This window comes from Belonocnema kinseyi, chromosome 6 (genome assembly GCF_010883055.1).
Source record: "Belonocnema kinseyi isolate 2016_QV_RU_SX_M_011 chromosome 6, B_treatae_v1, whole genome shotgun sequence".
In the NCBI taxonomy this organism is placed as follows: domain Eukaryota; kingdom Metazoa; phylum Arthropoda; class Insecta; order Hymenoptera; family Cynipidae; genus Belonocnema; species Belonocnema kinseyi.
In genome coordinates, this window is record NC_046662.1 from 41,636,192 (window position 1) to 41,647,427 (window position 11,236).

General features: G+C 32.8%; 1 protein-coding gene across 1 annotated transcript in view; it reads left to right on the forward strand.

Annotated features, from left to right (window-relative positions):
* Positions 1–10,294, forward strand: part of LOC117174943 (serine-enriched protein) — a 42,292-nt gene extending 31,998 nt beyond the window's left edge. Inside the window, exons 7-8 of the mRNA XM_033364406.1 lie at positions 600–782; positions 10,124–10,294. Of these exons, the coding sequence (XP_033220297.1) occupies positions 600–782; positions 10,124–10,294 (354 nt within the window). The remainder of the gene's footprint in view (positions 1–599; positions 783–10,123) is intronic.
* Positions 10,295–11,236: the final 942 nt, after the last annotated feature.

Consider the following 11,236-nt stretch of genomic DNA (forward strand, 5'->3'; position numbering starts at 1 on the left):
GATTAGGTCAAAGGAGTGAAAGTAAGGAATGTAAAGATGGAAGAAAGAGATGCAAGAGGCGTGGAGAAGTGCGAATAGTGAAAGTCTATTAGGGAGTAGAAGAATTTTTTAGAAAAGAAGGTGAACTGGTGGAAGGATGAAAGTATGGGAGGAAAAGTATGGGAAGTGAGGACAAGGGGTATAATAGATGAAGTGACTAGGGGACGCAGGGAAAGTAAGGATAGCCGAAATATTCAAAGTGAGGGGTTGGGTAGTAGAGAATTGAGGGTGTGGCAAAGTATGAGAAGTGATATTACGGGAAGTGCTGGGAGGAGAAGTACTGTAAGTGAGGATATGTGAGCGATGACATGAGAAGTGAGGATGGGAGAAGGGGAGAGGAAGTAGTGGAGGGAAGGGTAATTATGGGAGGGGGTTAATTATAGGAGAGAAGGGGAATTTTAAGAGAAGAGGTGAAGTAGGTGAAAGGGGGGAAGTAAGAAAAGGAAAGATGAAAGAGGAAGATTTTAAAGACCTAATTAACCTCTTAATGTGCTACAAAATCCTTTTTTGCAGGAGGGCGACACCTTTTTTCACTAATTTTTCTCATCTTCCTTTATCAGGCGGCCCTAATGTGGAGCAAGAAATACTGCGACACTAATCAGCACACACCTCTCAAGGAAGTCATTGGAAATTTTCTTGAATACATCCAGTTCCACAAGATACCTGCCAATGTTTTAATGCGCGAAGTTCATCCACTTGCTCTAGTACCCTACAGTATTATCATGAATGCTTTGGCTTATCAGGTGCGTGTTTGTACTTCCATTTCTAAATTTATTTTTAATTATAGGAGTAGTGATGAAGGAGTCTGAAATTACTAGAACTAGTGCCAAGAATGTAAGATCATTCTTTCAAAGAAATGTCTTCTTGTTCTCGTGCTTCAACTATCAATTTAACTATTGTGCAATCTTTATTTTTTCCTTTTTATTCATTTTTCGATTATTTGCCACTTTTTCCGTAATGTTTTGCTATTAAATAGATTCTTCACTCAATGATGAAATAAGTGTCGGATTAATTTTTTATTACTATTTGATATCTAAGACGTGACAATTTTTTTTGGTCTTTTCTGCTAGCTTATTTGTCTGTCTTTTTTTTCAACAGTGTGTCGATACTGGATTCTCATTTTCTACCACGTACCTCATCGTACCTCATGACAAACGTTCGTAGTCCATATTTAACTGTCTAATCCCTTTATATATTCGAAAAAATTATTTTAAAAAAAAAATTTCTTTACAGTGTTGCTTTTGCTGAAAAATTACACAGGCTAACGAAATTTGACAAAATTATAAGCTAGAAAGCAGACCAAACATTTTCGAAGGATTTTGATGCGCTGTATCCGAATCCGAACTCAAAATTTCTCCTGTACGTCAGGTTTTCAAGATATCCTAACCTAAAGTGCAAAAAATTCGTTTTTTAGCTGTTTTAGAGGTTATGTAACTGTACAAAAAAATGTCTAGCATAAAGCTAATAAGGAATTTGAAAGTACTAATCTTCCCCTTTCAAAGCTACTTGGATTTATTAGGAAATCTTTATTTTTCACCAAAATATTGTAATTTGAAATGCCCTTTCTATTGCGGTGTGAGTTTTTTTGTTATAATCCCTAGAAGATCCAATATGGCGGCCACAATTTTGGGCTTTAAAAAAGAACAAAGAATCCCGCACAAAATACCAACAAAAAAGCGTACAGTCGTTTCGAACCAAACTTTTCACATTAATAAAACAATAAAAAATATGGAACCCGTGTCTTTTCATTTCTACGGAAGCCGTTTCCTACCATAGGAATAGAAACCACCCCTAGCAAGCCACAAGCAGGCTAACCCACCTAACCCTGGGATCAGCGAACTTATTTGTTTATATTTCGTGACATAATTGAATTCCACACTACAAGTGGGCTAGCCTTGAAATGAAAATGTTCAATTCAGCGTATTGACCCATTAACGCCGAGATGGTATGTCATTCTCCCTTGAAAATGTTATCTCAGGGGTTTTCGGGGGTTGCTTTTCGATTGGCTCAGTTTTTTGTTATAACTCCTAGAAGAGCGAATATGGAAAACAGTTAGGGCTTTAAAAATAAAAACAAATTTTACTATTATGATTCATTTAATATTGTAAATTTACTTAGGATTTTCCAGCTTACTAAGGAAAGACTCAATATTTTCCAGCCACTAAAGGCTGGACTTGGGATTGTCCAGCTAGGCAAGAAAGTACTTAATATTTTCCAGCGAATTAAGGAAAGACTTTAGATTACCCAGCCAATTATGGCAAGCCTTTGGATTTTCCATGCAATAAGGCAAGACTTTTTATCGTCCAGCTAGTCAAGACAAGACTTTGAATCATCCAGCCAGGCAAGGTTAGACTTACGATCGTCCATTCAGTTAAGGCAAGACTTGGGATTATCCAGCTACGTAAGGAAGTACTTAATATTTTCCAGCCAATTAAGGGAAGACTTTAAATTGCCCAACCAATTAAGGAAAGACTTTGAATTGCCCAGCCAATAAAGGCAAGACTTTGTAACGTCCAGCCAGTCAAGGCAAGACTTTGAATCGTCCAGCCAGTCAAAGCAAGACACACGATTGCCTAGCCAGTTAAGGCAAGACTTACGATTATATATCCAATGAAGGTAAAACTAATTGCTTGTTTTCTTATGGAAACTTTCGCGCTTCATGTCAAACGATCGTTGAAGAGACTTTCGTTTATGACTAGTAGGGTCATTATCATTTCTTTGCAAAGACCAGCAATAGTCGGCCATCATTCTTATATTGCATTGAACTTTATAATGTTGCTCTATTTGGTGAAAGTCTTGATGAAAGCGTTCGCACATTTCTTCACTGAATGCTCCAACATTTTGTGGGAGATAATCCAAATGAGATTTGAGGAAATGTAATTTCATACTCACCAAACAACCTAATCTTTTAAAATTCTTTAACATACTAGATGCAATAGTCCTACACCTTGGATCTCGATTGTTCCCTAAAAATTTCTGTACAATATCTTTGAAACTCAACCGTGCATCCTTTTCAATAGATGTCATGGTTTTGATAAAGGCATCATCTTTGATAAGTTTTCTTATATCAGGCCCAACAAAAATACCTTCCTTAACTTTGGCATCACTTAAATGCGGAAATTTAGGACTGATAAATTGAAACATTCTACTTCGGTGTTTAGAGCTTTCACAAATTGTTTGATTAACCCTAGTTTTATATGGAGTGGTGGCAATAATACTTTCTTTCTGTCTACAAGACTTTCATAAACAACATTATATTGACCAACTGTCCACTCTAATCTGTCTGACCATTTCTCCGTTATCCAATGTTCATCCCTTGCACGACTGTCCCAAAGGCAAAGAAAACAAGGGTATTTAATGTTTCCTCATTGTAAACCTATCATAAGATTTATCATTTTGAAGTCACCACAAATAAACCAATTATGGACACAATACAAATAAGCCAGTTACTCTAGTGCCAGATAACAATAGTTTCCTCTCTTTAAGTCTTTGAGCGCAAAGCTCAGCTTTACTTTTTGGAAGATCAGGGTCACGAATGAAATCGTCTAATCCGTCTTGGTCAAAAAATATAGGACTTTCATCATCTGATTCTTCCCAAGAAGAATCTTCAATTGCATTAGGTTCGTCAGTATCCATTGATTCGTGAGTTGATAGGTCACTTTTGTTTTCAGAGTGATTTCTAATACCAATCTTGGCTGGTGTAACACTTTTTACATCAGAGTGAACGATCTTCTTCAAATACTTTTCAGAAAAACCTCCTGTTTTGCATTAGGAAAAGTAACAATCAGTATCATGATCGTTGGGCTGACGCCAAACAGGTGGTTGAACAATAATCTGCGTCTTGGTACTTTCAACTTCTCAATTTGACAAAGTTAATCTACAAACATGACAAATTGAGGTTGGTACCCACGGTTTATCCACATTTTTCATTGAAGTATGACGTTTTTATCGAATCATTAATTGATATACGGTATTTCTCCGTCTCATACTTTCCACAAACGTGACAAAACGTATTGACTTTATCAGTGCAAGGAGTTCTTGAACTCCTTTTTTTTCTTATAATAAACAGTAACGGGGAAATTATAAAACGCTCTACATACAAAAATCACGAGCGACACGAAATGTAACCGCTAGATAGATTTCAAATACAAAAAGAATTTTATTACCTACGCATCCAACCGTTAGACCGCCACTCAAACGTCATCTCTAACACGGAAAGATTTGTAGCAAAAAACGAATTTCATCACATACGCATAACACGTCATAAAAGCGTCGCCAGCTCAGTGAGCCAGCTAGGGATCGAAGACTGTCTGCGCCGTAGAACGGCGCGCACATACAGCGATTGTGAACATTAGAATGCACACACACTGCGCAGTAGCATTCCGCGCAGTCCGTCTTTTTTTGCTTTATCAATGTGCGAAGTTTGATTCCAAACGACTGCAAGCTTTCTTGTTGGTATTTTGTGCGGGATCCTTTGTTCTTTTTTAAAGCCCTAAATTGTGGCCGCCATATTGGATCTTCTATGGGTTATAACCAAAAATTGACAACGGCAGATAGAAAGGGCACCCTCGATAACCCCTGAGATAATATTTTGAAGAAAAATATCGTACCTTTAGCAATAGAGAATGCGTTGTATCAATCTGAACACCTCAGCGTTAATGGGTTCAAACGCTAAAATAAAAAATTTCAAATTACAATATTTTAGGGAAAAATAAAGATATCCTAATAAATCTAAGTAGGTGTGAAAAGGGAAGATTAGTACTTTCAAATTCCACATTAGCTTTTGTGGTAGACATTTTTTTTTGTTCAGTTACATAACCTCAAAAACAGCTAAAAACGAGTTTTTTGCATTTTTAGGTTAGGGTATCTTGAAAACCTGACGTACAGGAGCAATTTTGAGCTCGGATTCGGATTCAGCGCATCAAAGTCCTTCTGAAATGTTAGGTCTGGTCTCTGGCTTTAAAATTTGTCGGCCTGTGTTATTTTACCCAGTTTTATCATTTATTCTTAAGGAAATTGTAATTGCTATTGTAAATTTTCTCAGTAATATTTACTGCGCCCTAATTAGAATTTTTTATTTCAATGTGTTGTTCATTACCACGTTAAATACCATGCAGACTACAAAATAATATTAATAATGATATAACATACAAATTTCAAATAACTATAGATGTATTAAAAAGGAATGTAAAAGATTCTAACGAATTCTTTTTTATTTTATAGGACTTTACCAAATGTGAAAAATTCGAGTATTTTTAAAAGACGTTCAGGAGTTTTAGAACTTTGAAAGAAATACTTAGTAATTTTTCGGAAATATTTCCCCGGTTCTAAATATTTATAATTTATTTGAAACCTATTAAATTCCTCAAAACATTTTTAGTTAGCTCGAATTTTCCCTAAGATTTTGACAAATAATTGAAAATGTAAAAAATTGCCTTATCGTCTTCTAAATTTTACTAAGAATAAAACCAAAAAAAATGTCTTCTATTGAAACCCTTCGAATTTTTTTAAAGCTTCTAAAACTTATTTTTGAAATTTTTAAAAATCTACATTTCTAGAAATCTTTTGAAGATTAAAATTATTTTCGAATCCCTTGAATCCTACTAAGTATTTCCTTACTTTGCTCTATTTTTATTTAATTTTTTATTCTTAACAAATTACAAAATTTTGCTTTAAAATTTTCTACACTTTTTCTCGTAATTTTAGGAAATCGTTCGATTGGTTCAAAACCCATTTTTGAATTTTCGCTTAAAGTTCATTTTTCAAAATAAAAAGTCATTTAAAATTTTCACACGAATATAAAGAATTTTTTTAAATTTTCAGAACTTCTAAGTCTTCTAATCTTTGAAAAACTTCCAATTCTTTTTTAAATCTGCAAAATTAAAAAAATTGCCTCGAACTTTTTAAAATTCTTCTTTACACTTTTTTGATATCTGTTAAATAATCTTTTAAAATTAATTTTTCAAAACAAAAAATTGTTTTTTTTCTAGGAACCTCAACAAGTTTTTGTCATTCTCGTAAAACCTTACGAAATTCTTGGAAGAACTTTACAAGTTTTAGTTATTTTTAAATTGTTTCGAAACTTCTGAATATCTCTTACGATTACTTGAATTATCTGCAATTATGTAATATGGAAAAATTGCAAAATTTTGTTTTAAAATCTTTTATACACCTTTGAAAAATTTCAGGCAATAATTAAAAATATATGTTATCTTTTTTAATTATCTCTTAAAACTCACTACAAAACAATTATTTACAATTTTCTTATAAATCGTAACAGAACTTTTTTTTTATTCTCTTGGCCCCCTGCAAAATTCAGTTTACCTTATAATAATTTAATCCTAAAATACAAAAAAAAAATTGTCTCAAAGTCTTCCATATTCTTTTTTCACGCATTTTGAAATCTTTGAAACTCAAAATTATTCTTTCAAAACAAAACCTGTACCATTAAAAATTTTCCCCGCAATTAAAAAAATAATGAATAAATCTCAAATAATTTATAATTTTTAAAAAGCTTATAATTCTTTCCGAATTTTTCAAAGTAAGTTTTTGCTCACAATTACGTTTTTTTATATCTTTAAAAATATAAGAAAGTTTACAAATTATAGCATAGTAGCGAAATGTTAAAAACATAATTATTTTCTAATATTAGACTATCTTTAACAATTAAATTTTTTTTCTATCAATATATATGTATATAACCATTCAGAAATTTTCATATACAGAATTCACGGTGCAGAAAATTCATAAATTACTAATATTACGTTATTGGGACAAAATACCCTCCCCCCGCCCCTAGATAATAGACCTCTTACTAAATACGAGCCCCCCTTCCCATTTTTTATGTTACGTAATATGTGAACGTCTCCTTCGTCCTTTTTCTAGAAATCCTTTCTTCCCTGAATATATAAAAGTATTTTCTAAACTTAGTAAACAAGTGAAAAAATTGAATTTATTTAGAGATGTATCGCAGAAATTTTCCTAGATGTAAATATTGCTACCTAACCACAGACATTCTCAGTAGTTACGTATTTCGATTACTTTTAAAGGACCAATCAAAAAGATAATTTCTTTATGAAGAAGCTAGACAGTTGAAGTTTAATCAAAATTTTATGGTAACTATCTCTGATGATAATACGGATTTCTTTAATTACTCGCATCATAAATGTAATACCTGGCTTGAAAAAGCCTGTATTTCTGAAAAAGATTTTTGTTTTGATTTCTCTAATAGCTTAATGGAAAAGCACCTGCCTGGAAATCAGAAGTTCTGTGGTTCGATTTCCAGTGAAAGGAAGAGAATGAATCTTTTTTTAGACAAAATTTATTTTTAGAATTTTACGTTCTGGAAAAGTCTACTCATAAATAATAAGAAAAAGAAGCTTTAGTGTAATTTTGTGCTTCATCTTGCCATTAGAGAAAAAATGTTAAATGCAGTGTTATAGATAACCTCTAATATTCTCACAAATTCTGTGATTAGCTGTATCGTATAAACAGGGAGCGTACTAGAGCTACTTTGCAGTTAGCTTACATGCGCAGCACGGATCTCACGCGCGAAGAACTGTTTGTAGGTCAGCAAAAGGCGTGCGCGCGCATGTAGGAGCCAAGCTGTCAGAGAGTCGCTGCACTTCGGTTTGGTGTGGCGCCTGACCCAGATTCGGGACACTTGCCCCTAGATATCCTCTACATAGTGTTGTGACAAAACTTCCCACTGTTTTGATTGGATACGATTAAACCGAAACAAGATGTCGCTAAAACAGCGCGACTTTCAAACTAAATTTTAAAATAAATCTACAATTTTCAGAAATATAATGTGGAAGAAAATTATATGAAATATAAGCATATAAAAACTGTATAAAATATATGAAAATAGAAATATTAAAAAAAACATTTCATATTGTTTTTAAACGCGACTTTTTTAGTAGAAAATTCAGGTATGGTGATGAAAATTCTTTTTTTTTTTAGGAAAAATATAATCTTCATAGTTGAAAATTCATCTTTTAGGTTATAAATTCGTGTTTTGTGGTAGAAAGTAAATCTTCTTGGTAACAATATTTTGCTAAAAACTCGTTTTTTGCTTGAATCAAAATTAATTTTTTTTTAATATAAATTTAATTATTCGGCATTTGGTTGTGTAATGGTCTTCTACAGTTCAAATTTCAACTTTTTGGATAAAAATTTATGTTTTTTGTGAAAGGTTAATTCTTGTGGTATAAAATTATTGTTTGTAATTAAAAATTCATTTACTTGGGTGAAAGATTCATCATTTTTGTTAAAAATGTATTTTTTCGGTTGAAAATTGATTTATTTTGTTGAAAATTCGTCTTGTTTGTTCGATTACAGTTTTTGACTGAATTTTTAACTATTTCATGTTTGATTTAAATCTAACATAAACACTAATATTCTGTATTAAAAATAAATGTCTTTGGTTTGAAATTAAACATTTTCGTGGAAAACTCACTTGTTTGGGAAAAAATTTTTGTTTGTTTTTTAAAAACTGAACTATTATGTTGAAAATGCTTCGTTTCTTGGTTGCAAATGAATTTCATGGATAAAAATTAACATATTTAATTTTTGGTTGAAAATTAGTATTTTTGTTTAGAAGTTAAAATTTTTAGTTCAAAATTCAATATTTTGGTTTAAATTTCATTTTTTTATCAAAAATTCATCATTTTTGTTAAAAATTTATTTCTGTGACTCAAAATTGATTTATTTTGTTGAACATTCTTCTTTTTGAAAGAAAACTAATTTTGTTTGTCGCGAATTCATTTTTATGGTTAGAAATTCAAATACTTGGTTAAAAATTTCATTTTTGGGGGGATGATTCATCATTTGCATTGAAGATTATTCTTTTTAGTTAAAAATTTTTTTTTAGTTCAAATTTATCTTTCTGGTCGAAAATTCTTTATGTTAGTTAATAAATCATCTATTGGGCTCAAAATTCATCTTTTTGTTTGCAGATTCATCATTTTAGTAGACAGTTTTTTATTTATATTTTCTAGTTTTTAATTGAAAATTCGATTTTCTTGGTAGAAAATCAATTTTTTTCATTGAAAATTAATTTATTTAACTGAAAATCTTACTGTTACATTTTTGGCTCAAAATTTATCCTTTTACCTTGAGGGTTCATCACTTTAGTAGAGAAAAAATTATTTTTACTGAATATATACTATTTTATCTTTTTTTTTTAAATATAAAATTTACCATTTTAGTTGAAAATTCGACTATTTTCGTAGAAAATTTATTTTTCTAAATGGAAATTCAGCTATTCCATTTTTGGTTGAAATTTTTTGTTTGTTTGTTGAAAATTCATGTATTTTGATGGAAAATCGTCTTTTATGGTGAATACAATAATATTCTTAGTTAAAAACTCACCTTTTTAGTCAAAAGAAATGTTTCTTAATTGAATATTTATCATTTTACTTGAAAGTTCAGCATTTGCTTGAAGATTCATCTAATTTTTTTTTTAATTTCGTTTGAACATATTTATCCTTTTATCTGAAAATTTAATCATTTAAGTTTTTGTTTGGATGTGGAATTCGTCAAACAAATATTCAGGAATTTTTTGAAAATTCGTTTTTTCGGTAAAAAACCGTTATGTTCTGGGCATTTTCTCTTATTTCTAAATACCACTAAATACGATTGATCAGTGTTTTGTCATCTAAAACCGCGTTACATGTAACTTTATGGGGACTTCTGCTTCCGGACTAATTGCGATACGCAGTGACATGTCTGTGTGAGCCTGTGTGTGATTGCATCACAACTCTACTTAGAGGATCTCTAGTTACCCCGAACTTGCGGACATCAGTCCCTTTGAATGTGGGTGCTTTATTTTTCAAAACTGCGCATGCGCGAGACTGTGCTGCAAACGCCGCGTGTGCAGAACGGCTCGCCTATACTCTTGGTTAAACGGCTCGGACTGTTCGGGCTAATGGTTCAGCCGAATCAATGGAGCCGTTCTACTACACAGAAGCGGCATTGTTTTCTCTGTGTGGCTTTAGTCGGCTCCCTGCTTATAATATGGTATAAGTATCACAAAATAAACCGTTATTTTTGCGAAATTTTCCTGACCACCAGATTGTTGCAGGCAGACCCGACCAGTGTCGACCCCGGAAAGCTCTCCCCCCACAGAGTGAGAAGACACGGACGAAGTATGTCGGTACAATCGTCTTTGGATCCGTATGGCAGCAATACGACTTTGAGCTCGAGCGGAAGTGACATCGGCTCCGATCAGAAACAAAATTCTGGTAGCAACTAACCGAAGGCCTCGGCCGCCGAAAGTGCGGCCGATGCGACCGAATCTCAAGGTCATGTCGCACAGGATTCCGGAAATCAGGAGTTCATAACTCCTCCTCAAACGGAATTTGTGGAGTTTGCTAAAATGCGTCGACAGCCGAAAATCGAGGTGGTTGTCGTGGATGTCGAGGAAATCAAAGAAAATTCAAAACTGCAAGATGAAACACCGATAAAGGAGCTGTACGAGGAGGAAACTAGAAAAGAGATGGGCGAGGAAACGAAGATGGAGAAGGAAATGACAGAGATGGAAAAGCTGTTCAAGGAAGAAGAAAAACCGCCGGACGGGGAAACGGAACCAGAAGTGGTCGATGGAATGGACAAGCTTTATATTCGTTTAGTTTTAAAAAGAGAAGGGCGAACAGATTTAGTTTGGCTGTATAAAACGCACAAGTTCTAAGTTCAATTGATTTTTTACCAGATTGTAGTTCTTCACTCATTGATGGTTCACGTTACGATAAATTTGACTTCTTTTTATTATTTTATTAAGAAAAAAGAGGATTGGATCGCAATATACTACACCAGAAGGTAAATATTTTTTTCTATTTAATAATTAGTGAACTTTAAATGCTTCGTATTAGAGTGGGTTCACTTTCTTTGCTTATTATAGTAGAACCTCGATTATCCGAGGTAATGTGGAGAGGAGACACCTCGGATAAGCGAAAAATCGGATAATACGGAAGAAGTACAAAATTTGGAAGAGTTATTTATTTTTGATATATTTTAAATAGAAAAATAAATATAAACATTTAGCAAATAGAAGTAAACAACTCACGAATGTACATTTATCTTTACCAATTTATTAATAATTGCAAACTACTGCGCACATTTAGAATTAGGCGTAGAAGCTTCATCTGTTTTATTAATGATTCGCCGCATTATTCGAGCATACACCTCGGTTAATGCG